General features: G+C 44.9%; 1 protein-coding gene across 1 annotated transcript; it reads left to right on the plus strand.

Annotated features, from left to right (window-relative positions):
- Positions 1 to 25,321, plus strand: LOC124548841. Its single transcript, XM_047125198.1, has 3 exons — positions 1 to 157; positions 12,911 to 13,213; positions 25,115 to 25,321. Exons 1-3 carry the CDS (start codon positions 118 to 120, stop codon positions 25,153 to 25,155), a joined length of 384 nt encoding a protein of 127 aa, XP_046981154.1. The 5' UTR covers positions 1 to 117; the 3' UTR covers positions 25,156 to 25,321.
- Positions 25,322 to 26,178: the final 857 nt, after the last annotated feature.

A 26,178-nucleotide genomic window follows, 5' to 3' on the forward strand; every position in this document is an offset into this window, starting at 1 on the left:
GGCGGCGAACAGCGGGAGGGGAAGTGTCGACACGCGAGGTGAGGCGTGTGCCGGCGGAGTCTGCGATATAAGGGGACAGGGAGCTTCCGCGCCAGGAGCAGGACACACGCTGCAGACATGACGACAGCCGCTCTCTGCCTGCTGCTGCTCATCGCCGGTAAGTCGAGGCGTCTCCACGACTTTAACGCTGGTACTTATCCCGGATAACACACATCGAGGGACATACGGTGTGGCAGGCGCGATCATGAACCTCAGCTTTGAGGGCTGCAGATTTATGGAGCTGTTTCTAAGAGAGCGGCATTGTTTAGCGTATAATAATAATCATTAGGGATGAAGCATTTTTACGTCCGCAATGAACAAACTTTTTTTAGGGTTCTGCTCTTCAGTCAGTAAAAACGGGTCCTTAAAGGATGGCTTTTTGTCCATTTGTCTGACGGTCCGACTGCTAAGAAGACTTCTTCTCAGGAACGGGTAAACGCATCGTGTTCCATTTATGTCACATATTTAGGCCTGTGGTCCCTTGCGGGTGTAGAGATTGTAAGCTTCTGAGTCAATGCAGCCAAAAGATACGGCCATTTATGTCACATGTATTTTGATACTCGCAAACTCACTCTCAAAATCTGCTGGGTATTCCCTGGTGACCTAGAATCATGAAATTAAGCAAGAAGCAAGGTTTCATATCACAAGTAAACTAAAAAAATCTGAAACATTAAAAATTTCTTTTGCTAATTGAACACGCAGTTGCAGTGATCGTCCGCTAAAAGCATAATAGACGAACATTGCTGCATGCATACATAAAATGTTATAGCAAGTAAATAAAATATGTTTTGTTGAATTTTCTCTCTCTACATACCTAAACTGAAGTCCACTGCTCCCTTCTTTTTGTAAGTGTGGGCTAATCTCAGTAACTACTGTAGAGATTTTGGTACGTTGTTGAAGTTCCCGAGACTAATATCTTGTCAGTATCGATATCGACAACAGGCATAATTAAGTCGTTAGGAACGCTCAATGCGCGAGTCCTACACGCACGTTTAAAACTGACGTCATTGAACAACATTTCATTAAAAGCTATAAATCCGAAGACTGTTTGTAACACCACAGTGCCTTCCTAGGCATAGACCTAGTACGCCTTTGCCTTCTTCCTACTTTTGAACTGACTTATCCAGCCTTTTACGGGGGGACCCACAGTTTGTTATACAGCAAGAAATAAGACGGCACTTTTTTATTTTTTCTGTCGAGTGTTCGTTTTTGTCGCGAGCTTCTTGAAATCTGACTGTAACTAATGAGCGCTAAAGCCCACTCGAAATGTTCTCCAGTGAATTCAGTTGGGTTATTAAATTTAATGAACTTGAGTGTTGAACACAGCGATTCTCCCGCTAGTGGTCACAAAAATTGTGGTCTCTCGGAAAAATCTTTTGTGCCATCCTAAGCTGCTTATGCTTTACACCTGCTCCAGAAATATAGGTTTTTTCATACAGCAAATATAGTGTTACTGTAGATATGCTTCTAGGGCGAGGCGTCGGACGCCGCTGTGAAATTTCCATGTCTCATCTGCGCAACTGATCGCCATCTTGAGGTGGGGCGAACGCACTGCTGTTAACGAATTGTCAAATGAGGTGTGGAGAGTGGTATACTAGATACTCGTTTTTGCACTGTCTTAATGCTGTTGTAATATCACTTAATCGTCATATAACCGTGCACCTATACATACAAGACTGCAACAACTATGAAGCAGGATTACCTGCTTGTTTGCGCTTCTCGTGGAAAGAAAAGTTCGTATACCAAAGTTTGGAGCTATTAACTTCTGTTACTGTCAGAACTGATTGAAAGTTAAAACCATGGTACCACCGCGGCTGCAAACGTTTACCAAAATTAAAAATTTATCAAAATCGTTACAGCCCAGTTTCGGCTTCTGAGCCATTTTCAAGTGGTACTGATGACGCTTTCATTTTGGCGTACTGTACAATAGAGACTTAAGCACATGAACTCTGGTTGACAAGTTCGTCAAGAAACAACGTCTGCATTGACTTTCTGTGAGACTGTCAACAAAATGTGTTATGAACAGGGTAACAAATGAACTAAATAAGACAGCTTACGTTACGTTCCAGACCTCAAACACGTGGCTTCAATTTTCCTTAAATTGTTAGCGAATGGGAAATCCAAGATAAAGAACCTGACCGACTCGACAAAATGAGAGCTCTACTCGTCCCCTCCACACCGTGCCAGCAACGAATCTTACGTAATGAAGCGAACGTTACCGACCGTAGAAACTGCAGAGAACCAAAGAGCATACCACGCTGTGCACAATTTTCATCTCGTGGAACAGCTAGAGCTTAAAGTATACAGAAGTCAAATTCAGTAAGCAAGTAGTTTAATTTATTACTGCTTCTTAAGGTTTTCCAGATGCACGACAGGTCTAAAAATTTGGCGTGCGTCATCAGTGTCCGAGTCAATCAGAATTTGCATATATCTTTTCGTATTTGAGCAAGTATTGGAATGTGTTTCGAGAAACTGTAATTTGTATCCGTTCCTCTTATAACTGCAAGATGCACACACAAATTAATTAGTTATGGTTGTAACTATACGCAGCTGTTAAGTTACACAGAAATACTGTTCAATAATTTTATTTACATGTTTTGAAAGGTGGCTACACTGAGTCACAGCGCCAGAGATTGCGCCAAAGAGTTTTATTCCGCCGCTTCCACTGGCAGTAGTTGTTCAGAGAATGTCGAGGGCAGTTGTAGTTCAGAGATTGCCGTGGTCAGTGCTTGTTGAGAGGATGTCGATAGCAGTACTAGTTGTGAGCATGTCGTGTGCAGTTGTTCTGATGGGCTAGACAGCCGATGCTGTTCGATTGGTGATGTTGTAATGATCAGAGTGTATTTTTCGTCTATATATATGAGGTAATAAAACAAAATATTTTTATTTCAGATTTCCTAACTAACAATGTCTCTTGGTCACAGGTTCAGTCAACAAAGCATCTGGCTTGTGTTCATGTATTAGAGTGTAATTCTGGTTTCTATGTGCAATTATAGTATTTCTGTTTTTTTTAATCACTTCAGTATAAATGGTGTTTAAAATATCTTGTCTTATTGAGGAAGAACCGTGTCAGATGTGTACGTTGAATCACACTTCCACACACAGAACAGTCACACTTGTGCTTTGTTGTTTCGTAGCTGTTGTTTCGTAGCTTTTATAGTTGCTGGGGACTTAATTAATTAATTGTGTTAACGGAAATTTCCTTTCATTCTTTGTTGTTATTCTGTGCAGTCAGATTGCGTACTAATACTACTCAGGGCCAACCGGTTACGAGACTGCGTAACCGGACAGACAGCTACTAAAATTAAAATTATTTGCATTTTATTTAATTAAGCCCCCATGCAGTTTTTACTCCAGAAGATTAAGCTAATTACCAGGCGAAATGATATTGAGCCAGAGGAGTTCCCAAAAAATAAATGTGAGGTGTGTTTAGTTTTTCGCCTTTTGTCTTACAACATAGTAAAATTTCCCGAAAACTTTTAACAGAACCATCGGATTGCAACTGTTTAAGGTACAGTACTTTGACAGAGTCACCTATTGTCCCAGGCAACAGTCAGACAGTATGCGTATGAAACAATGGATAGTTGCATTTTTGATTTTGTACTTGTTGCTATATTTTTCATGAAATGACCTAGCTAAAGAAAACTTGAGTTTATAAAGGAACGGCAAGAATTAATTCGATAGCTATTAACTATCTAGTTTACGTTACAGAATTGCTTAGTTAGTCTGAATGCCCAAACCAACTTAACATGAGTTTGAATTGTTCACTAGAACGGCTGGCGAGACTACATCGTCGATATAAAGAACTCTATGGTCCAGCTCACCGTTAAATGTTACATTTGCTCGACTAGGTACCAGCGTTTGCAACAAATTCGTCAGAAATTTATTCTGAGGGACTCCGCGGCTCGTAGACAACACAAACCACTGTTATGCAATACTAGGAATCAACAACAGTATATCCGTCTATATGAGGCGGGAATAAGGGCTTAATTAGTTCACTCAACAGTGAGCTCTTCTGGAAAACCCACAGTCACCAGTTTTATAAATAGTTTATTGGTATTATACAATACAGTCACTAAGTAAGCCAAAGTCCTTACAGTAATATTGTATTCTGCAGAATATAACAAATTTTCTTATCGTTTATTGGCAGAAATTCATTACACTTTTCTGTCCTCTCATCAGCTCCAAAAGCGCAACTTTTCAACTTGTATTTCCGCTCCGCGAATACGAGTATACTTATTCACAATCGGCATTTTCACACATTTCGATTGTGCCTTGAAGAAAGAACGTGCTTGTTACGAGTGTTATACAACATTAAGGTCTACAATAGTTTCATTTTCCCATGTATCGAAAGTTGTTCTGTTAAATGTGAAAACAGAAGCCAACAACTACCCCGGTTTTTCCAGTCACTTTTTTCAGAGGCAAAGGAATCAGCAGATTCACTGTAGACAAGGCTGTTTACCCACAGACACACAATGCTAGACTGGCAAAGATGCGTCTTTTAGGGAACCCGACGTTTGGTGAGGTAAGATGGCGGTGTCAGCGCGTTTGTGTATGGGACTACTACGATTTTCTAAAATAAAATCTCATTGTAGCCTTTACGAGGCTAATCAAATTCTGTATTTGAGCAAATATTTGCGTACTAGTTGAGGTTAACATATACACTGTAGAACTGTATTAGGAGAAAGACATCAAAGTACATATACACACGTTTACAGAAGACCGTAATTTTCGAAAGAACACTCAAATGAATAAAGACACTTGTTATGAACGACAAATAGCACATTCCACTTATAGGAGCAATTTCGTAACGAGCATATTTTTCGAAGAAAAGCCAAAGTTGATCGAAACTGGTTAGTAAACATCATTAAGCTACGTCTGTTAATTCTAGAATTATGAAACCCGCTAAAATGTACATAAACTATTTAATCAATGCCGGTGTTTCAGATAAGACAAACTGTAATGCAATTATTTAGCATTACATACAGCACAAAAGCAAAAATACGTAAGATGTTTTTAGCTATTCTTACATAGTGACAAGTTCCTTTCCTTGTATCTTCCACCTGCTGTACGAGAAATTACAGTCAATCACGACGCATCTATTAACCATTTTGGCAAAACTCTAAAGGTAACACAGTTATATCAGCATAACCCCATTTCTTACGACTGTTTTATCAGTAAATAAACAACTGCTTACAAGTTCTTTGCGCTGGCCGCCATATTTCTACTCTAAAGTGACATCAGTGGCGCAGAATACGATATTGCCTGCCTAGTAACGTATGTCTGTGTGTTTACCAAAGAGCAAGAATATCTGTGGAGAGGACATCCAGAGCCGCAGAACATAATTATTGTAGTCAACCATTATCTCAGAAATATCTGGCTGTATAGTTACACAGAAATTAGTCCTCACGATATTAACTCTTCATTAGGTTGTATCTCAGTATTTTCAAATTACAACGTTGCTCTTTGTGGAATTATCTATCAAAAATGGCTTTTCTTCCTTTGATGTACTTCGATTTGCATCCATAGGAGCAACTATTATCCGCCTTTACTGTTACTAATTAATAAATGTGTGTAAACGGAGTAAACAGGTGTAATATTAAAGACTCGGTCTTAATTCAATATGCATACAAACGACGTTATACGTAAGTCACATGATTATACTGGATTGATGATGACGACAAGCGTAGTACGCTTTAACCTACATTCCTGCTTCGTGCTATTTCCTAGCGTGTTCTGTATACACTGTATTTTGAGCTACAGATGTTAGAGTTTGCCGTTGCACCTCATTTCTTGTCATGGTGGCCACAAAGTGTCACTAGTTTATGAGAGAAATCGCTTTACAATTAGGGTATGTCCTTGCAAGAATCTATTACATCGGTTGTTTCAGATTTCTGGAGAAGAATGAAATGAACTATATCAGAACTAATGCAAAAATTTTTGTATTCTGCCGTACAATTTTAAAACTCGAGCTAGATCTGGGAACTGAACGGCTGGTGAGAAAATCGTTTCTGTTTTATTTTCCCTTATTCTTTACCCGTTCCTCCTATTGTTGTGAAAATGACGCCAAGGTATTTGGTAGAAATCGATAAATTTCCTTCTTATTCCGCAATTCGTGGTATAGGCAAAATGGTAAGATGGATGATATATTAGATACTGTAATAGCAAATCATGAAATATTTGTAATTCGTACAGTGAGGCCCAAACAATGCAGATGGTTTTTGAACAAACTTACTTTGTTTACCAGAATTTATGTTGCCACTTGGACACCTTGTTGGATACCATATCAGCAAAGCTTGAAAATTTGTGATTCGTAAAATGAGGCCCAAACAACGCAGACATCTTTTAAACAAAGTTGCTTTGTTTACCAGAATTTAAGTTGCCAACTAAGACATGTTGTAGATGTGACAATGTATTTCTCTCAACACGATATTAAATGTAGATTTTTCAGAAAGGTGGTCTGCCAATCGATATGTTGCCACAGTTGTTTCGTTTACACTTGAGAAATTTCGTTGGGAAGCCCTTGCACATCCACCATACTGTCCCTATCTCTCCCCATGCAATTTCTATATTTTTGGAGGCTCGAAGAAAGACGTTCGAGGTCGTCGATTTGCTTCGGACGAATAAGTGCACACCTACGTAAAATAATGGTTTCTTAGGGAACATAAATATTTTTCCACTAAGACACTGACCGTTTTCACAGAGAGATAAATTTATTAACAGGTTGGGATTAATTTTTAAATACAAACAGTTTACTTACTTTTTCCCCATCTGACTCGATTTAAAGGATGGTCAGTTGCAGACTGGAAAACTTATAAGGGTATTGCGCGATAGACTGTGACGAGAAATAATTGCAAAGAAAAGAAATCGATGCGCTGCGCCTTTTCCGAGACAATTGACATAGAAGTTAGCCTATCAGGTCATTGCCCGCACAAATTCAAGCTGCCCGCCCAATACAATTGGTGTAAGTTGTTCTCATAGCGTAGATGATAGCGCACGAAACTGCTCAGCGTTTGGTTCAGATTCGGTCCTATGTCCAATTTCTGTATCGTTCTCTTGTTCGGTTTTAGGAAACCAAACGAGGACTTCTTTGGCGACACCGTCTCTGGCGGGCCGCTTGAATTTGCGCCCGCGTCGGCCTGACCGGCTAACTTCAATGCTAATCAATTCGGAAACGGCGCAACATATCGCACTGTTTTCTTAACAAGTATTTCTCAACACAATCTACCCTACAACATCTTTACAAGCTTTTCAGACTGTTTATGACTACGCTGTACATGTGATGGATGTTACGGACAACTCTCCTCTGCTGTACAGTTAAAGCAGTCTAAATAAGGGTCACGCAGCTTCGCTTTGAACCGCGAGACAGAGTTAAAATGGTCTATACTACTATACGGCTAATGAGTGCCCTGTAACAATCTACTTTCCAGAGGCCTTCAGATCCGACCACTAGATCGGAAAACGCGCATCGCAGACTGCCACCACATAGCTTCCAACCAGTTTCTAGTTCCACGTGCAGGTACCACAGATTATCAACTCGATAAAAAATAAATAAAAAATAATTAAAAAAGGATAAGAGTTCAAAAGTGAAAGGAAAAGGACACTATCAAAACGCAACATTTCTAGTTTCCAAGGGACTACACGTAATTTATTGACTTATATTAGACCTGGGCCAAGTTCTCCTCGTCTATTAAACCAGCTAGCTAATTGAGTCTTCTTCGTACATGTTTGCACACCAAACTCCAAGATTAGCATAGAAACTGGGAGAACATGGAAACGCTCCTGCGAATTGTTTCAAAGCTTTCTTCACTATAAGTAAAGTAGAGACGTATGGCATGAATAGCTGGGAGAACTCGAAGGGAGGTTCAATCGCCTTAGCGGAAAGGCATTCCCCAGAATTTGAGCCCGAAGGCACTTTTCCTTCGCTAAGTATGAGTTGTGTGAGGAAGTATATCTGTTAATGTAGGTGACTGTAATGTCTCTCTCTCTCTCTCTCTATGTGTGTGTGTGTGTGTGTGTGTGTGTGTGTGTGTGTGTGTGTGTGTGTGTGTGTGTGCGCGCGCGCGCGAGTGCGGAGTGTTGTTCGTGTTGTGTGTCGGCATATGGTCTACTCGCGAATAGCACCAAGGGGACCACCGAGCTTCAAATCCCCATCCTACTGATTGATTACCATCAACAGTGTCGCTTGCCCTCCTTTCTTGGAACACTGCGGAGAGGTTTAAAAATTAATTCAGGACGTTGGCACAAACATCTTACGCCGTCGCCTCTCCTGTCTCCACTGCCCCAGCGGCTGTCTAAGGACTGCCCACACCCGACGTTGCTTATCTGAAGGAAACTTGTGTATCAACGTCGACACGGCCGTTGACTCTTTACTGATAAAAACACTTAATTTATCGTGAGGCACTCTCGCTGCCGATCTGGTACATGAGACCGTTCTCAGAGGGCCAACGACCCGCCTCCTATCCCCCTGATTCCAGCCACGCATCGGGCCTAGTAAGGCTGGTCTTGCGTCTGGCCGCACATTTGTGTGTTCGCCAGAATAACAAAGAAACAAACCCCAAATAATTAATAATAAATACATGTGATTGTCCATTCCGGATATATTCTTAATGGTTCATTGGTGTACTTGTTATCATGTTATAAATTTTATTTTAAAGTCCCCAAATCATGGATAATGTTCACCTCTGATTAAAAATTCGAAGAGGGCGTAATATACTGATTCCTGACATGATGAGGACTAATATTCCGGAATCTAACGTCGGATGCGACCATTTTGAGAGAATTGACTAACAGCTTAAGATGGCGACAACCAAATTCAGACAAAAACTCAAACAGCTCTTCTACTTGCTTGAGGGGGCGTAGTGAAGACAGGTTGGGAAACCTCCGGGGACTAAAGATATTTTCTGTTCTCTAAGTCCCGGTAGGCAGTCCTCGACCACTGGCCCTCCCTTTCAACGCCATAAAACCCCAGAGCGCAGCTGCCCCAACCCCAGTTTTGCCAGCTTTTCGGACCACCGGATGGAGCAAGAAGAATCCGACACGCACGGGTATACTCCTGACCGCCTTCGGTCAAATTAAAGTTTGTCTGCTCATTCTGTTGAACAGAGGAAAGAAAAGTCGATCGCATATTTCGCCACCTTTCCTAGTAGACGCGCGGACTACGTAACGTTGTTGCGTGAGGCTACACTTTTCTACAAGCAGTCATCGCAACGACCATCTATCGTCATCTCGATCGCTGCCTCATGGGTTCAGCTCAATTTGTAATACATTAGATTTCTCACAGGGATCCAACTTTTTCCAGCGCTTAAAATCGAGGGGTCGTTTAAGTCCGTCTGATAATTATGTTGATTCCTGTATTCACTTATTACAATTTTCGTATGTCAGTAGTTTATGTTGTCAGTGAACGCTACTCCCTGCTGTATGTAAATTCTAGTAGTTTATGTTGTCAGTGAACGTTACTCCCTGCTGTATGTAAATTCTAGGAGAACATATCCTAGTGTTAAACTTTAAGGTGTCTTAATTAGAGTTGTGTCAACTGCCCAATTTCCTCATTTCCTAATTAACTGGGATACCCTACAAGTAGGAACGATGTTCACTGTCTTCCACAGTCGGAACTGAGGTACATCTCTGTTAAATTCGAGCCGACTTTTCGCCTCAAAAGACACTGCTGGAGTTGCAACCTGACACTACTGTGGTGAGCAGTTTACGGATGGCTGCCCAGCGGCTACAGGCTGCCGATCAACTGCTGCGCCGAGGTTGTTCAAAGCGTATTTCCAACAGTTTCTGGCAAATAAGTGCCACCATGGAAAAATCATTAATACTAAGCCAGCGCAGTATTCCCCAACTACAACCCACTTAGAATGATTAGACGGAGTCTCACGCATTGTCTCCGGGCTGGGAAAAGCTCCACTGGGAACTGGTGACAACAATAGCGTATTGAATGAACCCAGTAATTATATGCTACGAAGCTACACCCTAGAGTTTTATAAAATTCCTGTAGACTACGCTATCTGATCAAATGTATCGCGACACCTAGTAGCGGACATTAACATTGAGCATTTTACCATCGTTTGCCTCTATGAAGCCTTGAACCCTTCTAAGGAACTGTCAGTGAGCTACCTGAATGTCTGTGGAGGAATGGCAGCTCCATTCTTCCTGAAGTGCCGAAAGTAGAGAAGGTAGTGATGCTCGACAATGGGATCTGAAAAGAGAGAGACGTTCTAACTGATCCCAAAGGTATTCCATTGAGTTCTGGTCGGGACTCAGGGTTGGTCAGACCATTTCAGGAATGCTGTTGTCCACAAACTATAGTCTCACAATTAGTGCTTACAAGGGAACCTCCCCATCGCACCTCCCTCAGATTAAGTTATAAGTTGGCACAGTGGATAGGCCTTGAAAAACTGAACACAGATCAATTGAGAAAACAGGAAGAAGTTGTGTGGAACTATGAAAAAATAAGCAAAATATACAAGCTGAGTAGTTCATGGGAACATAGGCAACATCTAGGACACTGGGACCGTAGGAGCGCCGTGGTCTGGTGGTAAAGTGAGGAGCTGCGGAACGAAAGGTCCTTGGTTCAAATCTTCCATCAAGTGAAAAGTTTAATATTTATTTTCAGTTTATGTGACAAACTCTTATGTTTTCATCACTTTTTTGGGAGTGATTATCACATCCACAAGAAAACCTAAATCGGGCAAGGTAGAAGAATCTTTTTACCCATTCGCCAAGCGTACAAGTTAGGTGGGTCGACAACATATTCCTGTCATGTGACGCACATGCCGTCACCAGTGTCGTATAGAATATATCAGATTTTCCTGTGGAGGAATCGGTTGATCTATGACCTTGCGATCAAATGTTTTCGGTTCCTATTGGAGAGGCACGTCCTTTCGTATACTAATCGCACGGTTTTGCGATGCGGTCGCAAAACACAGACACTAAACTTATTACAGTGAACAGAGACGTCAATGAACGAACGGACAGATAATAACTATTCAAAAATAAAGAAAGTAAAATTTTCACCCAGGGGAAGACTTCAACCAAGGACCTCTACTTCTGCAGCTGCTCACGCTACCACGGGACCACAGCACTCCTGAACTCACGTTCTCCTTGATGTTGCCTATGTCGCCCATGGACTACTCAGTTTGTATATTTTGCTTATTTTTTCGCAGTTCCACACAACTTCTTCCTGTTTTCTCAGTTGATCTGTGTTCAGTTTATCAAGGCCTATCCACTGTGCCAAGTTATAATTAAATCTGAGGGGGGTGCGATGGGGAGGTTCCCTTGTTAGTGACAGGATGTATCGCCATGGTGATACAATCATCACCTCCGAACTGTCCTTCTACTGTAAGGAGTGCACATGTGCTCATATCCTTGCTCATATAGAATTTTCGTAAGCCTAATCAGGGGATGACACGCTAACCAACAAAAATACCCCAATATCGTAACTTCATCTCCTGTGTAATTCAGTTGGCGTTATACAAGATGGTGGGTAACGTTCTTCGTGCATTTTCCAAACCTAAGCCCTTCCATCAGGTTACCACTGACTTTATTGGTTAATCACTCTAAGTCCCACTTTTCCAGTCATTCACTGTCCAGTGGCGTCGCTGTCCACATCACCTCAAACGTCGTCTCCATCTACATCTGCATCTACTTAGACACTCCGCAAGCCACCGTATGGTGCATGGCGGAGCGGTACATTGTACCACTACTAATCATATCCTCGCAAATGGAGCGAGGGAAGAATGTTTCTTTCTTTTTTTTCGTCCATACGAACCCTAATTTATCTCAGTTTATGTTCCTGGTTCTTTCGTGAAATGAACGTTAGTGGCAGTAGAATCGTTCTGCAGTCAACTTCAAAAGCCGGTTCTCTAAATTTTTTCTGCTAGATCCCGAAGCATCCCCGTAATACTTGGGTGTTATCCAAAGCACTGGTAATAAATCCAGTGGCCCGCCTCTGAATTACTACGAAGTTTCCTTTTAATTGGACCTGGTGGGGATCCCAAGCATTCGAGCAGCACTCGAACACAGAAACGTAGGTTTGCCTTTTCTTAATCTATTTTCTAAGATAAGTCGTAGGGTCTGTATTGCCTCACGTGCCTACTTTCGTATGGCATCATATTTTGGAGTACTTCATCATCAAGGAAAAACGTATTCATTGTATAAAAGAGTGTAATCAGAGTAATAGCTGGAGCCCATCCGGCAGAAAAAGGACGTTAAGGAGTGGCAATCTGGTAACACTGTAACCACTTGTCTGGTAACTACCTCTGTCAGCACACACACACACACACACACACACACACACACACACACACACACACACACATATATATATATATATATATATATATATATATATATATATATATTCGCTTACGAAATTTGTTGTTAATAACCCATTACAATTAAAAAGCAATAGCAATGTGCATAGCTCCAGTACTAGGTGGAAGGCTGATCTTCACAGCTTTGGGTTGGCACAGAAAGAGGTGTGTTACGCTGCCACAAAAATCTTTGGTCACTAACCAAACAGCATCAAAAGTCTGACAGACAGTGAACCAACATTTAAAAACAAATTAAAAGACTTTCTGAATAAGAACACCTTCTATTCGTGAGACGAATTCCTTGATGTAAATTAATTATCTTACAACTAAAAATAAAAATGAAAATAAATAAATTAGAATTATGGCATGTAAACAAACTTTCGCTAAACTGACAAGTCACACATCATTACGAAGTGTCGTGTTCACGACCTGTGGAACAAGTACTAATGAAACCTGATCTCTAATCTAAGCCTATCAAATAGCCAACAGAGGGAAGACTTGCGCCGTAAGGCCAACTGACCGGTGGCTCTTAGTAAGCAGCGGTTTGTCTGCAGCGTCGGCGAGCGTGTCGGAGGCGCAGTTCTGGAGCAGGTGGGACGGCTCGCCCTGGTGGCTGAACCAGGACCAGGAGCCGACGCAGCGGCCGCAGGTGCGGCCCCGGCCGCGGCCCACGCCGCCCACGACGACCAGCACGACGGCGGCGGCGGCGGCGGGCGGCGGCGTCCCGGTGGACAGCTTCGGCCGCGTGGCCGGCTGCGACTGCCCGGCGCCGCCGCAGTACAACCCCGTCTGCGGCTCCGACGGCGTCACCTACAACAACCCGCAGATCCTCGAGTGCGCCAACCGCTGCGGCCACCGTGAGTACATTACACGGCGCAGGCGCTCGGTGCCGGGCTTCACTTAGGGATGGCTTCGGTTAAAAGCGATACCGGTATTTTAGTTCCGCTTAAACCTCCTCTTACAAGGGGAGGCCACCAATTGTGAAATTCAGATTCGATTCATACTGCGCATAATAAAAGCTCATAGCCAGAGGTGTAATGTGGCAAAGCACCAAGATGCACTTCTCAGCCGTTGTCGAGAAAATCGACAGTTAAAAGAAACCGTTGCGGTGAAATACTCTCGATGATTAATAATTTTCTACAGCGTCGTAGCGCAGCGGTAAGCGCTCGGGTTCGTAATCCGAAGGTCCCCGGATCGAATCTCGCGCCATGCAATTTTTTTTTATTATTAGTTTTTTGTAATTCAAATATATATATATATATATATATATATATATATATATATATATATATATATATATATATATATAAAGTATTAATGAATTGCTTATGCATGTTGGTGAAGGCGGATCGCTCTCCAATTGTACCGCCTCCATTTTTCCGTTTTTTTTAACAGGATGTACCAAAGCCCTCCCGTCCGCACTGATTTTCGACAATGTTATAAGTTGCGCTAGGGACCGCATCTACCTCCTTTCCAAGTTAGCAGGCAACTACGCTGTTATGCGGCGGCTCGTTTCGGCCCATTCAACATCTGTCATTCAAGTGTAACGAGCTAGTAACGGAGTTTATATTTCATACCTGCCACAGCAAATTTGTGTTCGTGGGGTCTCTATTCTAATTCGAACGTTTGACTTACACTATACGTATTCGTTTCGGTATATCGTTTCTACGTCTTCCGTTAACTATGTGTGGTTAACATTATGAAGACAATTAATAACATTTGTGAAACACAACTTTGTTTGCGGAAAACATAATGATGTTCGAAGTCGCCAGTTTTTCCACGACAAACGACTTTCAACAACTTATTATATGCATAATTGTTGCAACTGATTGCCGGGAATTATATATATATATATATATATATATATATATATATATATATATTTGAATTATAAAAAACAAATACTAAAAAAAAGTTGCATAGTGCGAGATTCGATCCGGCGACCTTTTTTTTTTTTTTTTTTTTTTTTTTTTTTTTTTTTCACCAGGAAAAGGGTAAATGAAAAAAAGATCTTTATTGGTACAAACTTAAATACAACAGAAATGCCATCCTTCCGGCGAAAATAACACAAGACAATATACTCGTACAAGGCGAGGAAATTTTTATTTTTATTTTTTTTTTTTATGAGCATGGTGTAGGGAAAAAAAGAATAATAAGTCTGATGTAATCTAAGAGGCGTGAAGCAATATACAGTGGAGTGAGGGAAAGACCAGTGTTGTCTGGGGTAGTGCATTAAAGAAAGGAGGCGCGTGTCCATGCGCCTATTCCACTGTGGGTTACAATGTAGAAAGTAGCGCGGGGAGTCTCAGATGTCAGCAGGGGGGGCGGGAGTGCTGTCGGCGTGTGGCACCATCCAACTGAGCGGGGGTGAAGTAAAGATCGCGTGTAGGTAATTGGCGAAGAAGGCGCGGTAGCGTGGTCGCTGTTCGACTTCACTGTGGGCGGTTTGTAAGTACTGCCAGAAATCAAGGCGTGATTTGTCGCCACCATTATACATGTAGGTGATCGTCCATCCCTTGACCCATACAATCGCATGATTTTTGGAGGCGGGGAAATAAGTATTCTCAGGATGGATAAAAGTCCGTGGGTCAATCGAGTCCGGCGGAACGCGGAGGTAACAGGCAACGAACTGTCGGGCAAGTTTCCAGACGTCACTGGTGGCAGTACAAGTCAGTTGATGGACATCGTCATCCACGAGGTGGCAAATGGAACAAAGTGGAGAGTCCTGTAGTCCGATGGCGTGAAGGCGATGATTTGTGGCGAATTTTTCATTTGCGACTTGGTACCATGTTGCCCGGACGTTGGAGGGAAGAAAAGGCTGGTGGATGTGACGCCAAACCGTTGGCCACCGCGTGGACGGATGTCTCAGTTCGATATTGTTGCTGGATATGGAACGAAGGAGAGGGGTGTAAAAATCTTTAGGTCGAGGAGAACGCGTGGTCGGTAAGTGTGTGTGAGCATAACTGAAGTCGACGATGAAATCAGAAATGTGCGTCAAATGGTGCTTGATGTGTCCGACTGGTACTGGTGGTGTTATGGTCGCGGGCACAAGAATTTCCAGCAAGCTGCGCGTAAGGGAGGTGCCCCCGTGCCACTGCTTGTGCATGGTGGACATGTACAAGGACGCCGCTCGGAGTCGCACATTGACAAGGCCGAGGCCTCCTGCTCGCGGGGAAAGGGTGAGCGTGTCGCAGCGGACCTTAAAGATCGTACCGGCCGTAAGGAAGTATCCGAGGGCAGCCTGGAGGCTGCGTCCGATAGTTGATGGCAGCGGGAGGACCTGTGCGATGTGGACCATTCTGGCCGCCACATGTTGATTGAGGTATTGGACACGTTGTAAAGAATCGAGTCGTCGGAGAAGATTTTGTCGCACCGTCGTGCGGATAGTTTGGAGTGCACGCCGAAAATTGATGGCAGCGGAGCGGCGCACGGTGGAGGTGAAAATGATACCAAGATATCGTAGTTGTTGTACACACGGGAGAGGTGCTAAGTCTTCGTGTGAGAGGCCGCGTCCAATGGGCATCGCCGCGGATTTAGCCACATTCATGTTACTGCCCGCTGCAGTGCCGTACGTTGATATCAAATCAAGTACCGTGTGTGTTTCACTCCGTGAGCGGATCAAGAGGAGGAGGTCGTCCGCATACGCACGACATCGAAAACTGTGCTGTCGCAAAGTGAGACCAGAAAGGTGGCTCGTCAGACTCCCGATGAGTGGCTCCAGGCTTATGGCATACAGTAGGGTCGAAAGTGGGCAGCCTTGCCGTACGGAACGCCGGATCGCCACTGGTCCCGCCACACGGCCGTTAACCTGAATCAGAGATTCGGCGGTGCCGTACAGGCGCCGGATCACGTCGATGAAGGCTGGTGGAAAACCCATGCGGTTCATCACTGAGAACAGAAAAGGATGCCGCAATTTGTCGAATGCGCTGTCAAAATCAATGGCAACCACTGCGGCGCGGAGTCTGCACGCCGCTGCCAGTGCAATTAAATCGCGACATTCTCCTGTGGCCGTTTGTATATTAACTGAGCCGCCCGGAGTTGTCTGTTCCGGGGATAGAATGTTAGGCGGGATCTTGCGGCATCGCGTTGCCAGTAGGCGTGTAAAAATTTTACAGTCTGCGTTAAGCAGAGTCAGGGGACGGTAATGTGCTGTCGTCACACCTGGTGTCGGTTTGTGGATGGGTATCGTCAGCAGTTCATTAAACATTGTTGTCCACCGTGATGCCATTAGTGTGAAGAAAGCGCGATAAAATTCTATCGGCAATCCGTCGACACCAGGTGACTTATTCAGAGCACCTTTTTTGATTGCATCGTGGATTTCGTCACGCGTAATGGGCTCCAGCAGCTCGTCCGCTTCGTCGCTGGTGAGGGTGCGAGTTACGTGTGGTAACACAGACTCCTCAGCGTGGTTGTTGGTAGTCTCCTCCTGGTACATTGTGCGGTAGTGGTCGACAAAGGCACTGACGATTTCGGCCTGGCAAGTGACGTGCTGGCCGCGACAGGTGGTGATCTCGGTGATAAGTTGTCGTCGTCGATGTTTCCTATCGGAGGCGATATGATGCATGGTCGGATGTTCTTGTTCCGCCGAATCTTGACGTCGGGTTCGCACCATAGCCCCCTGCAGTCTACGGCGTGTCAAAGTTACAATTTGCGCCTTAATCCTGCTGCGTTCCCTCTGGGTGTCGGGGGTGGGCGGTTGGGCGTCCAGGTCGCGGAGAACGGCGTAGAAATAGTCGGTAGTGTGCCGGCGCCACATAGCAACTTCCTTTCCATACTGAATCAAAGTACGTCGAATGGCAGGTTTGGCACATTCTAGCCACCAGGTCAAGGTCGTGCAGTATTTAGGTAAGCGACGTTCACAGGTGGCCCATGTCTCGGTAACACGTTGAAGACATTCGGGATCATGAAGATGGGAGGTGTTTAGCTTCCACGGTGCACGACTACGCCAGACCACTTGCTTGGGGAAGAGAATGTTGCAGATGTAGGCACAGTGGTCCGAAAAGGCCAGGGGCCAAAGTTCTGCACCTTGGACTGCAGGTGTGAGTTCCCGAGAGACGTAAATTCTATCAAGGCGGCTCGCGGAGTGACTCGTCTGGTAAGTATGTCCAGGCGCGTCGCCGTGCCGAACTTCCCAAGTGTCGCGGAGCAACAGATCTCGGACGACAAGACGCAGTTCTTGACAGGTGTTGTAGTGGGGCACTTGATCTTTAGGGTGCAAGACACAATTAAAATCACCCCCAAGCAAGTAATGGTCGCAGCGTCCAAGAAACAAAGGAGCGATTTCTTCTGAATAGAAGAGGGCCCTGTCGCGTCTGCGGGTGGAGCCTGACGGAGCGTAAATGTTGATGATACGCGTCCCCATGACGGTGACGGCCATGCCTCTGGCAGATGGAAGGTATGTGATATCGGCCACTGGAATGCCTTCTCTGGCGTAGATGGCTACGCCGCGTCCCAGGTGGTCACCAGGAGAAGGATAAGTGTTATATCCCGCGACGTCTGGTAGTGTGGCCAGGTGTACTTCCTGTAGTAGTGCGATATCGACGTCCGACGCCCATATCATCTCTCGCAGCAGTTGAAGTTTCACGGGTGAGCTAATGGTGTTAGTGTTGATCGTCGCTATTCGGTAGGTTTGGAGCCGTAACCCGCCGTGGAGGGGAACTCCACCGGCGGAAGATGAAGAGGGACGAGGCAACGGTGAGTCGTGCCGTACGCCACCTGACGGCATTGTCAGCGGCGTAACGATGCTTCCGTCTGGGGTAACTCTGTCCCCAGCGTGTGGTCCGGGTCCTCATCGACGTCCTCACTCCACACCATTGAAGGCGTTGTCGTTGTGATGGTCGTACGTTCCACTTCGGTCGTAGGGGCTGAGGACGTCTCGGCGGCAGTCGCATCTGTGGAGTCCATTGGTTCAGGAGCACCTGAGCGAGCCAGTAGAGTAGGCATCGACGTATCCACAGTCGGCGTCATGTTGTCGTCATTCATATCGTCGTGTAGGTTCTCCGAGGCCTCGTCGGGTCGGACGGCTTCTGGAGCATCGGGGGGTGGTGATCCGTCTCGTTCCGAGACCGTACGGCGCCTCCTCTTGCGCCTCTTAGGTGAACGTTGTTTGCGGGTTCGTCCCTCCGTGTCGGAAGACGGGAGGGAGTCGCGTCGCTCTGAGAGGAAGGTCGTCGCGGGAACGTCAAATGAAGGGGCGTCCATATGTTCAGGCGGATGGGTGTCGGAAGTCGTCGCTGTTGGTAGTGGCGCCGGAGTAGCGTCAGGCTTTGAGCGCGACGCGTCGGCCCCAGCGGTATCCGTAGCAGCTGGAAGGGTCACCGGTTCATGGTCCGATGGGCGGCGGCCGGTGGGAGGAGAACAGAGCGCCGATGCGTAGGTGATCGGTAAAACCGTCGTCGGAGCCGGAGGTGCCACAGTAGCGGCTGGTAATTGGGTGATTCGTCGCTGAAGACACTCAGATCTGAGGTGGCCTTCTTTGCCGCACCCGGAACAGGTCTTGGGTTGGCCGTCGTATATGACAACCGCGCGGCACCCGCTAATTTGCAGGTAAGATGGCACGTGGCGATGGAGATCGATGGTGATCTGCCGTACACCGTTAAGAACAGGGTACGTTTGGAATTGCGCCCAGCGTTCGGCAGTGTGGCCATGTACAGTGCCATAGGGGCGGAAAGCCGCGATAACGTCTTCCGCTGGAAGCTCGAACGGGAGTTCGAAAACTCGTATGGTGCGCATTCCTAAGCCGGCATGGTCGACAGTGACCGCTCCGACATTGCCGTCGGCGTGGCAAAAGCGTAATCCATGGTTGGTGTCACGAAGTATTCTTTCACATACCGCGTCATTGACGACTTTGACGTACACAGTACTGCTTAATATGGACAAATGGATGCCCAAGATGTCAGAAGCTGGGATCTTAGCAACGTCGCGTAGGAAGCGTTCCACTTCCAAGGCCTTTGGTCGTGCGTAGTCGTTGCAGAAGTTGAAACGTAAAGTTGATTTTCGAAAACGGTTGGCCATGATTCTAGTGCACGTAAGCGACACGTAAGTGACGGCCGCTGAAATGTAAACAACAGCGAGCGCGCGCGCTCCGCAGGCGGAAATAACAACACGTCCGCACTGCACGGCGGCGAAAGCCGGACTGTGTCCTTTGGATTACGAACCAGAGCCCTTACCGCTGCGCCACGACGCTGTAGAGAAATATTAATCGGAGAGAGTATTTCACTTCAACGGTTTCTTTTAACTGTCGATTTTCTCGACAACGGCTTAGAAGTGCATCTTGGTGCTTTGCCACATTACACCTCTGGCCATGAGCTTTTATTATGCGCAGTATGAATCGAATCTGAATTTCGCAATTGGCGGCCTCCCCTTGTTAGAGACACACATTGTTAAGGTTCCTTGTCCGGAATCACTCTATTAGTCTATTGGGGTAGGTAATGTGCAGTACACCCTTTTACCATGGCGAAAACCGGCCGGTTAAAACCGATACCTGTATTTTAGTTCCGCATAAACCTCATCTTAGAGACACTCATTGTTAAAGTTCCTTGTCCGGAATCACTCTATCGGTCTATTGGGGTAGCTAATGTGCAGTCCGTTTACCAAGGCCCCTCCTAATTAGCGAAATCTCGTTATTTTAGGACTGAAGAATAATAAAGGACTCCTAGCATCGCCGGGGTGTGTCAGCTACCATTTTGTCTCTGACAAAATTTGTTTCCCACGACGGAGATTATTTCCCCTAGACGTTTGATCCAAAGACTTTGTAATAAGTTACGGCACGTATTTCCAGATTCGTTTTTGTAGCGTGTACGTGCAGTCAGCCTAAACTAAGAGGGTGATCTATTGATCGTGACCGGGCCAAATATCTCACGAAATAAGCGTCAAACGAAAATACTACAAAGAACGAAACTTGTCTAGCTTGAACGGGACACCAGATGGCGCTATGGTTGGCCCGCTAGATGGCGCTGCTATAGATCAAACGGATATCAACTGCGTTTTTTTAAATAGGAACCCCCATTTTTATTACATATTCGTGTAGTACGTAAAGAAATATGAATTTTTTATTTGGACTACTTTTTTCGCTTTGTGATAGATGGCGTTGTAATAGTCACAAACATATGGCTCACAATTTTAGACGAATAGTTGGTAACAGGTAGGTTTTTCAAATTAAATTACACAACGTAGGTACGTTTCAACATTTTATTTCGGTTGTTCCAGTGTGATACATGTACCTTTGTGAACTTATCATTTCTGAGAACGCATGCTGTTACAGCGTGATTACCTGTAAATACCACATTAATGCAATAAATACTCAAAATGATGTCCGTCAACCTCAATGCATTTGGCAAGACGTGTAACGACATTCCTCTCATCAGCGAGTAGTTCGCCTTCCGTAATGTTCGCACATGCATTGACAATGCGCTGACGTATGTTGTCAGGCGTTGTCGGTGGATCACGATAGCAAATATCCTTCAACTTTCCCCACAGAAAGAAATCCGGGGACGTCAGATCCGGTGAACGTGCGGGCCATGGACTGGTGCTTCGACGACCAACCTACCTGTCATGAAATGTACTATTCAGTACCGCTTCAACCGCACGCGAGCTATGTGCCGGACATCCATCATGTTGGAAGTACATCGCCATTCTCTCATTCAGTGAAACATCTTTTTGTAACATCGGTAGAACATTACGTAGGAAATCGGCATACATTGCACCATTTAGACTCCCATCGATGAAATGGGGGCCAATTATCCTTCCTCCCATAATGCTGCACTATACATTAACCCGCCAAGGTCACTGATGTTCCACTTGCCGCAGCCATCTTGGATTTTCCGTTGCCCAATAGTTTACGTTACCGCTGTTGGTGAATGACGCTTCGTCGCTAAATAGAACGCATGCAAAAAATCTGTCATCGTCCCGTAATTTCTCTTATGCCCAGTGGCAGAACAGTACCTGACGTTCACAGTCGTCGCCATGCAATTCCTGGCGCATAGAAATATGGTACGGGTGCAATTGATGTTGATGTAGCATTATCAACAACGATGTTTTTGAGATTCCCGATTCTCGCTCAATTTGTCTGCTGCTGAGGTGCGGATTAGCCGCGGCAGCAGCTAAAACACTTACGTGGGCATCATCATATGTTGCAGGTCGTGGTTGACGTTTCACATGTGGCTGAACACTTCCTGTTTCCTTAAATAACATAACTATCCGGCGAACGGTCCGGACACTTGGAATATGTCGTCCAGGATAACGAGCAGCATACATATAACACACGCCCGTTGTGCATTTTGATCAGAATAGCCATACATCAACACGATATCGACCTTTTCCGTAATTGGTAAACTATCCATTTTAAGACGGGTAATGTATCACGAAGCAGGTCCGCCCCGGTAGCTGAGTGGTACCTCACCCTTCCTCGTAGTCGTGGAGGTCTTGGACTAGTCCATGTAAGCGACCGAGCAGTGGCTATTTATGTAACCACAATGATAAAGATGTGGACACGACACCAGCCAAGTCTGACGGGCAGCTTGATAGACGAACTCGCTCCACCTTCTCTTTCGGCTCTGGTAACGGTGGCTCACATCTCACCATCGCTTGCCCATATGCGAACCTTCTTTGTGGAACACAGTTATGTACATATGGAACTACCGACTACCAGGACGGCGACGGCACGTGATGTTTATCACATCTTGACTCGACGACGGCCGAATAATGCCGTAGAGCACCGCCAACCAACAGTTACGTGGTCAGTGGTATGGCGTACAGTGCACCACCCACACCTTGATACGGGATCGCGCGCACTGTGGTATCAGGTGGTAAATGGGAAATACGTGACCCGTTCCAGGTTGCATACAATTCATATGGCGGACGAGCCACTGTGTCCGCAGTGCAATGTTATAGGCACTGAGGAGCATCGCCTGATATGCGGTCCTTCGGCGGACGTATGGTGTTTGGTCAAAAAAATGATCGCCTTCCTCCTTTGGGTGGGGCCGCAAACAATAGAACCACGCACACTACTTCTCCCAGATAGGACATATTATCCCCGAACGAAGACAAACGCAGTGACTTGGATTCGAGGTTTGACTGTGCGTTATCTTTTCCGAGACGGCAGTAAGAATGTGCTTGACTTTTGGGCCTTACTACAGGAACATCACTCACAGCTTATGAGACATCCGAGATATCGAACATATTACGCAAATTTTTTAGGGAGTGCCTTGCTTGATCCCCCACCCAGTTGGGGTGTCCCGGGTAGGAGAATGTAATTATTGTCTATCAGTATCAGAACAAGAAAGGACCAGGACAGTGTAGAGGATCCACAAACACACGTGAAGACGTACCCGACACCAACGCGAGGTATGACGGGATTAGGGAGGTACGCGCCTAAAAGAGGAACGTAGAACGTTATTGTTTTGTACTGACAGAAGCAAGATATTTTATTTTATTTTTTTCACTATTATGTAAAAAAAAAGTCCACTTCTTTACGTTTCCCAGAAAAATTTTATTTTATAAAGTCATCGCCTTATATATTTAAAAAAAAATGCTAGAAGCAGTTTATGTTTGTTACTGTTACACCGAATGAAAAAAAAAAAGGGTTGGTAGAGCACTTGCCCGCCATAATCTCAAAAAAAAAAAAAAAAAAAAAGTGGTCAGCGTGACAGACTGTCAATCCTAAGGGCCCGGTTCGATTCCCGGCTGGGTCGGAGATTTTCTCCGCTCAGGGACTGGGTGTTGTGTTGTCCTAATCATCATCATTTCATCCCCATCGACGCGCAGGTCGCCGAAGTGGCGTCAAATCGAAAGACCTGCACCAGGCGAACGGTCTACCCGACGGGAGGCCCTAGCCACACGACATTTCCATTTTTTTATCACGAAGCAAATACCGTCCGCACTGGAAGAATGTTGCGTTATACCACGTACTTATACGTTTGTGACTATTGCAGCGCCATCTATCACAAAGCGAAAAAAGTGGTCCAACTAAAATATTCATATTTCTTTATGTACTACACGAATATGTAATAAAAGCGGATCAACCATAGCGCCATCTGGTTACCCCCTTCAAGCTAGGCGAGTTTCGTTCTTTGTAGTTTTTTCGTTTGATGCTTATTTCGTGAGATATTTGGCCCAGTCACTATCAATGGCCCACCCTGTATTACTCATCACGTCTTTTATACGACGTCGATTGTCAACGGAAGGCGTCAGTCTGTTTCACTTTCAAAACAAAATGATTTTTAAAGCGGAGTTTTACGCTCTTATTCAATAGAGCGGACCCACATTAGTCTATTGCGACATTCGTTTTATCGGTATGTATTAAAGGGACGAAGAGTAACCAGTAAAACACGAAGAATAACCAGTACTCCACCAATAACGTCAATAACGTCACTACCTTGGCCCTGACCGCCATACAGTAGCAGCGCTGCTCGGTCGCTGCTGGAGTACATGTTATTCTTCGTGTTTTACTCTTCCTGGCAACAAATATCGTTATAACGAATCTCGCTATAGACTAATGTGGGTCTGCTCTATCGAATAGGCACGTGAATTTCCGATTTAAAAATTATTTTGTTTGTAATGGGAAACCAATTGACGTCTTCCGTTGACAACGGGCATCTCATGAAAGATGTGATGAGCCGCATTTGGTTGGCCTGTCTCCAGCTACACATTGCAAAAACAAAATTTCAAATATCTACAGAAAGATCAGAGAAAGTGGAGACTTTTAGGAGGGATGCCCTGCACACTGAGCTTCAAAGTCTTTGCAGTGGTTTGCATTCGCTAAGGTTCTAGCCTTGTATTCGGAAAGTTTAAGGTTAATATTCCAATCGGAGCATCCAGATTTAGGTTTTTCGTTATTTCGCTAAATTGATACAAATGTTTGGCAGCATCCTGCCTTGAAAAGGCCGTTACTAACTACCCAAATTTGACGACGACCACTGTGGCCGAGCGGTTCTAGGCGCTTCAGTCTGGAACCGCGCTGCTGCTCCGGTCGCAGGTTCGAATCCTGCCTCGGGTATGGATGTGTGTGATGTCCTTAGGTTAGTTGGGTTTAAGTAGTTCTAAGTCTAGGGGACTGATGACCTCAAAAAATGGCTCTGAGCACTATGGGACTTAAAACATCTATGGTCATCAGTCCCCTAGAACTTAGAACTACTTAAACCTAACTAACCTAAGGACAGCACACAACACCCAGCCATCACGAGGCAGAGAAAATCCCTGACTCCGCCGGGAATCGAACCCGGGGAAACTAACCTAAGGACAGCACACAACACCCAGCCATCACGAGGCAGAGAAAATCCCTGACCCCGCCGGGAATCGAACCCGGGAACCCGGGCGTGGGAAGCGAGAACGCTACCGCACGACCACGAGATGCGGGCTGATGACCTCAGATGTTACAAAAGTCCCATAGTGCTTTAAACCATTTTGAACCAAATTTGACCCTCTCCGCCTCTCTCTATATTGATTATATTTAAAAGTGTCTTTCTTTAAAAATACTTATCTTCTACCATGGCCGGCCGGTGTGGCCGAGCGATTCTAAGCGCTTCAGTCCGGAACCGCGCTGCTGCTGCGGTCGCAGGTTCGAATCCTGCCTCGGGCATGGATGTGTGTGATGTCCTTAGGTTAGTTAGGTTTAATTAGTTCTAAGTTCTAGGGGACTGATGACCTCAGAAGTTAAGTCCCATAGTGCTCAGAGCCATGTTTTTTGAAAAGCAAGGTGTTATGTAAGCAGCCTTCTAGAAGTGTTGCTCTGGTACTGACACAATATTCTGGTGTTGCAGCGGTAACCATCAACTTCATCGGGCTGTGTGTGGCGGGCTAGCGACCCCTTCATCTCGACTTCTGGATACTTCCGTCAGCAGCCAGCACCTGACGACATCGACTGCCGTCACAGCGTCCTCACACTCAGTTCTTTGAGGAGTCGCATTTCAACTGTGACATCTTGTTTATACTTACTGTATTTGTAAAAAATAAATTTCTTGTGCCATTGTGCTTATTTATTGATACCAATACTGCATATACTGACTTTAAGACAGAAACACGCCCAAAATAAACAATCATAGGTATTAAAAAAGTTTATACTGACCTCGGGGTTTATCAGTTTGTGTTGCGAAGAAACCCTGGAACACCTGAGGCAGTACTGACCATATGAAGCAGCATAGAAGATAGGCTGAAAGGGGCTAGCAGCTGTAGGTGTAAAGAAAGCTTCTGACAGTGTTTACAGGGTTATACTCTTTAGAACTCTGAGGAAAATAGAGCGAACGTAATGTAATATACAACTTGTACATCGAAACTTTCTGGCAGATTAAAACTGCGTGCCGGATCGAGGCTCGAACTTGGGACCTTCGAAACAATGATTCCAAATTAATACAGTGCGATGTTACTTTTATCCATATGTATTGTAGGGTCTTTAAAACACAAAGAATAACCAGTTAGAGTCCCCGTCCGGTACACCGTTTTAATCTGCTAGGGAGTTTCATATCAGCACACACACCGCTCCAGAGTGAAATATTCATTCTGGAAACCTACAGAATATCGGCGCTCCATTTATAAAGGGATGAAAGGCTTGCAGTGGCACGAAAGGCAAGCAAGGGAGTGAGACAGGGCTATAACTTGGTCCCGGTGTTATTCAGTAGTATTATTCAGTGCTACACTGAGCAAGCAACAAAGGACACAAAGAAGAAATTTGAAGAGAGAATTAAAGTTCAGTGAGAAGAAAAAGAAAGTCGAGATTCACCAATGATACTGTAACATCAACAGAGACAACAAAAGACCAGGAAGATCTGCTGAACGGAATAGATAGTGTCTAGAAAATACGTTATTAACATCATCAAAAGTACAGAAA

This window comes from Schistocerca americana, chromosome 1, assembly GCF_021461395.2.
Source record: "Schistocerca americana isolate TAMUIC-IGC-003095 chromosome 1, iqSchAmer2.1, whole genome shotgun sequence".
Lineage (NCBI taxonomy): Eukaryota > Metazoa > Arthropoda > Insecta > Orthoptera > Acrididae > Schistocerca > Schistocerca americana.

Coding starts and splice junctions, on each gene's coding strand:
- LOC124548841 (XM_047125198.1), top strand. CDS start 118: ATGACGACAGCCGCTCTCTGCCTGCTGCTGCTCATCGCCG. Junction 158..12,910: donor CCTGCTGCTGCTCATCGCCG/GTAAGTCGAGGC, acceptor GTTTGTCTGCAG/CGTCGGCGAGCGTGTCGGAG. Junction 13,214..25,114: donor CGCCAACCGCTGCGGCCACC/GTGAGTACATTA, acceptor CTGGTGTTGCAG/CGGTAACCATCAACTTCATC.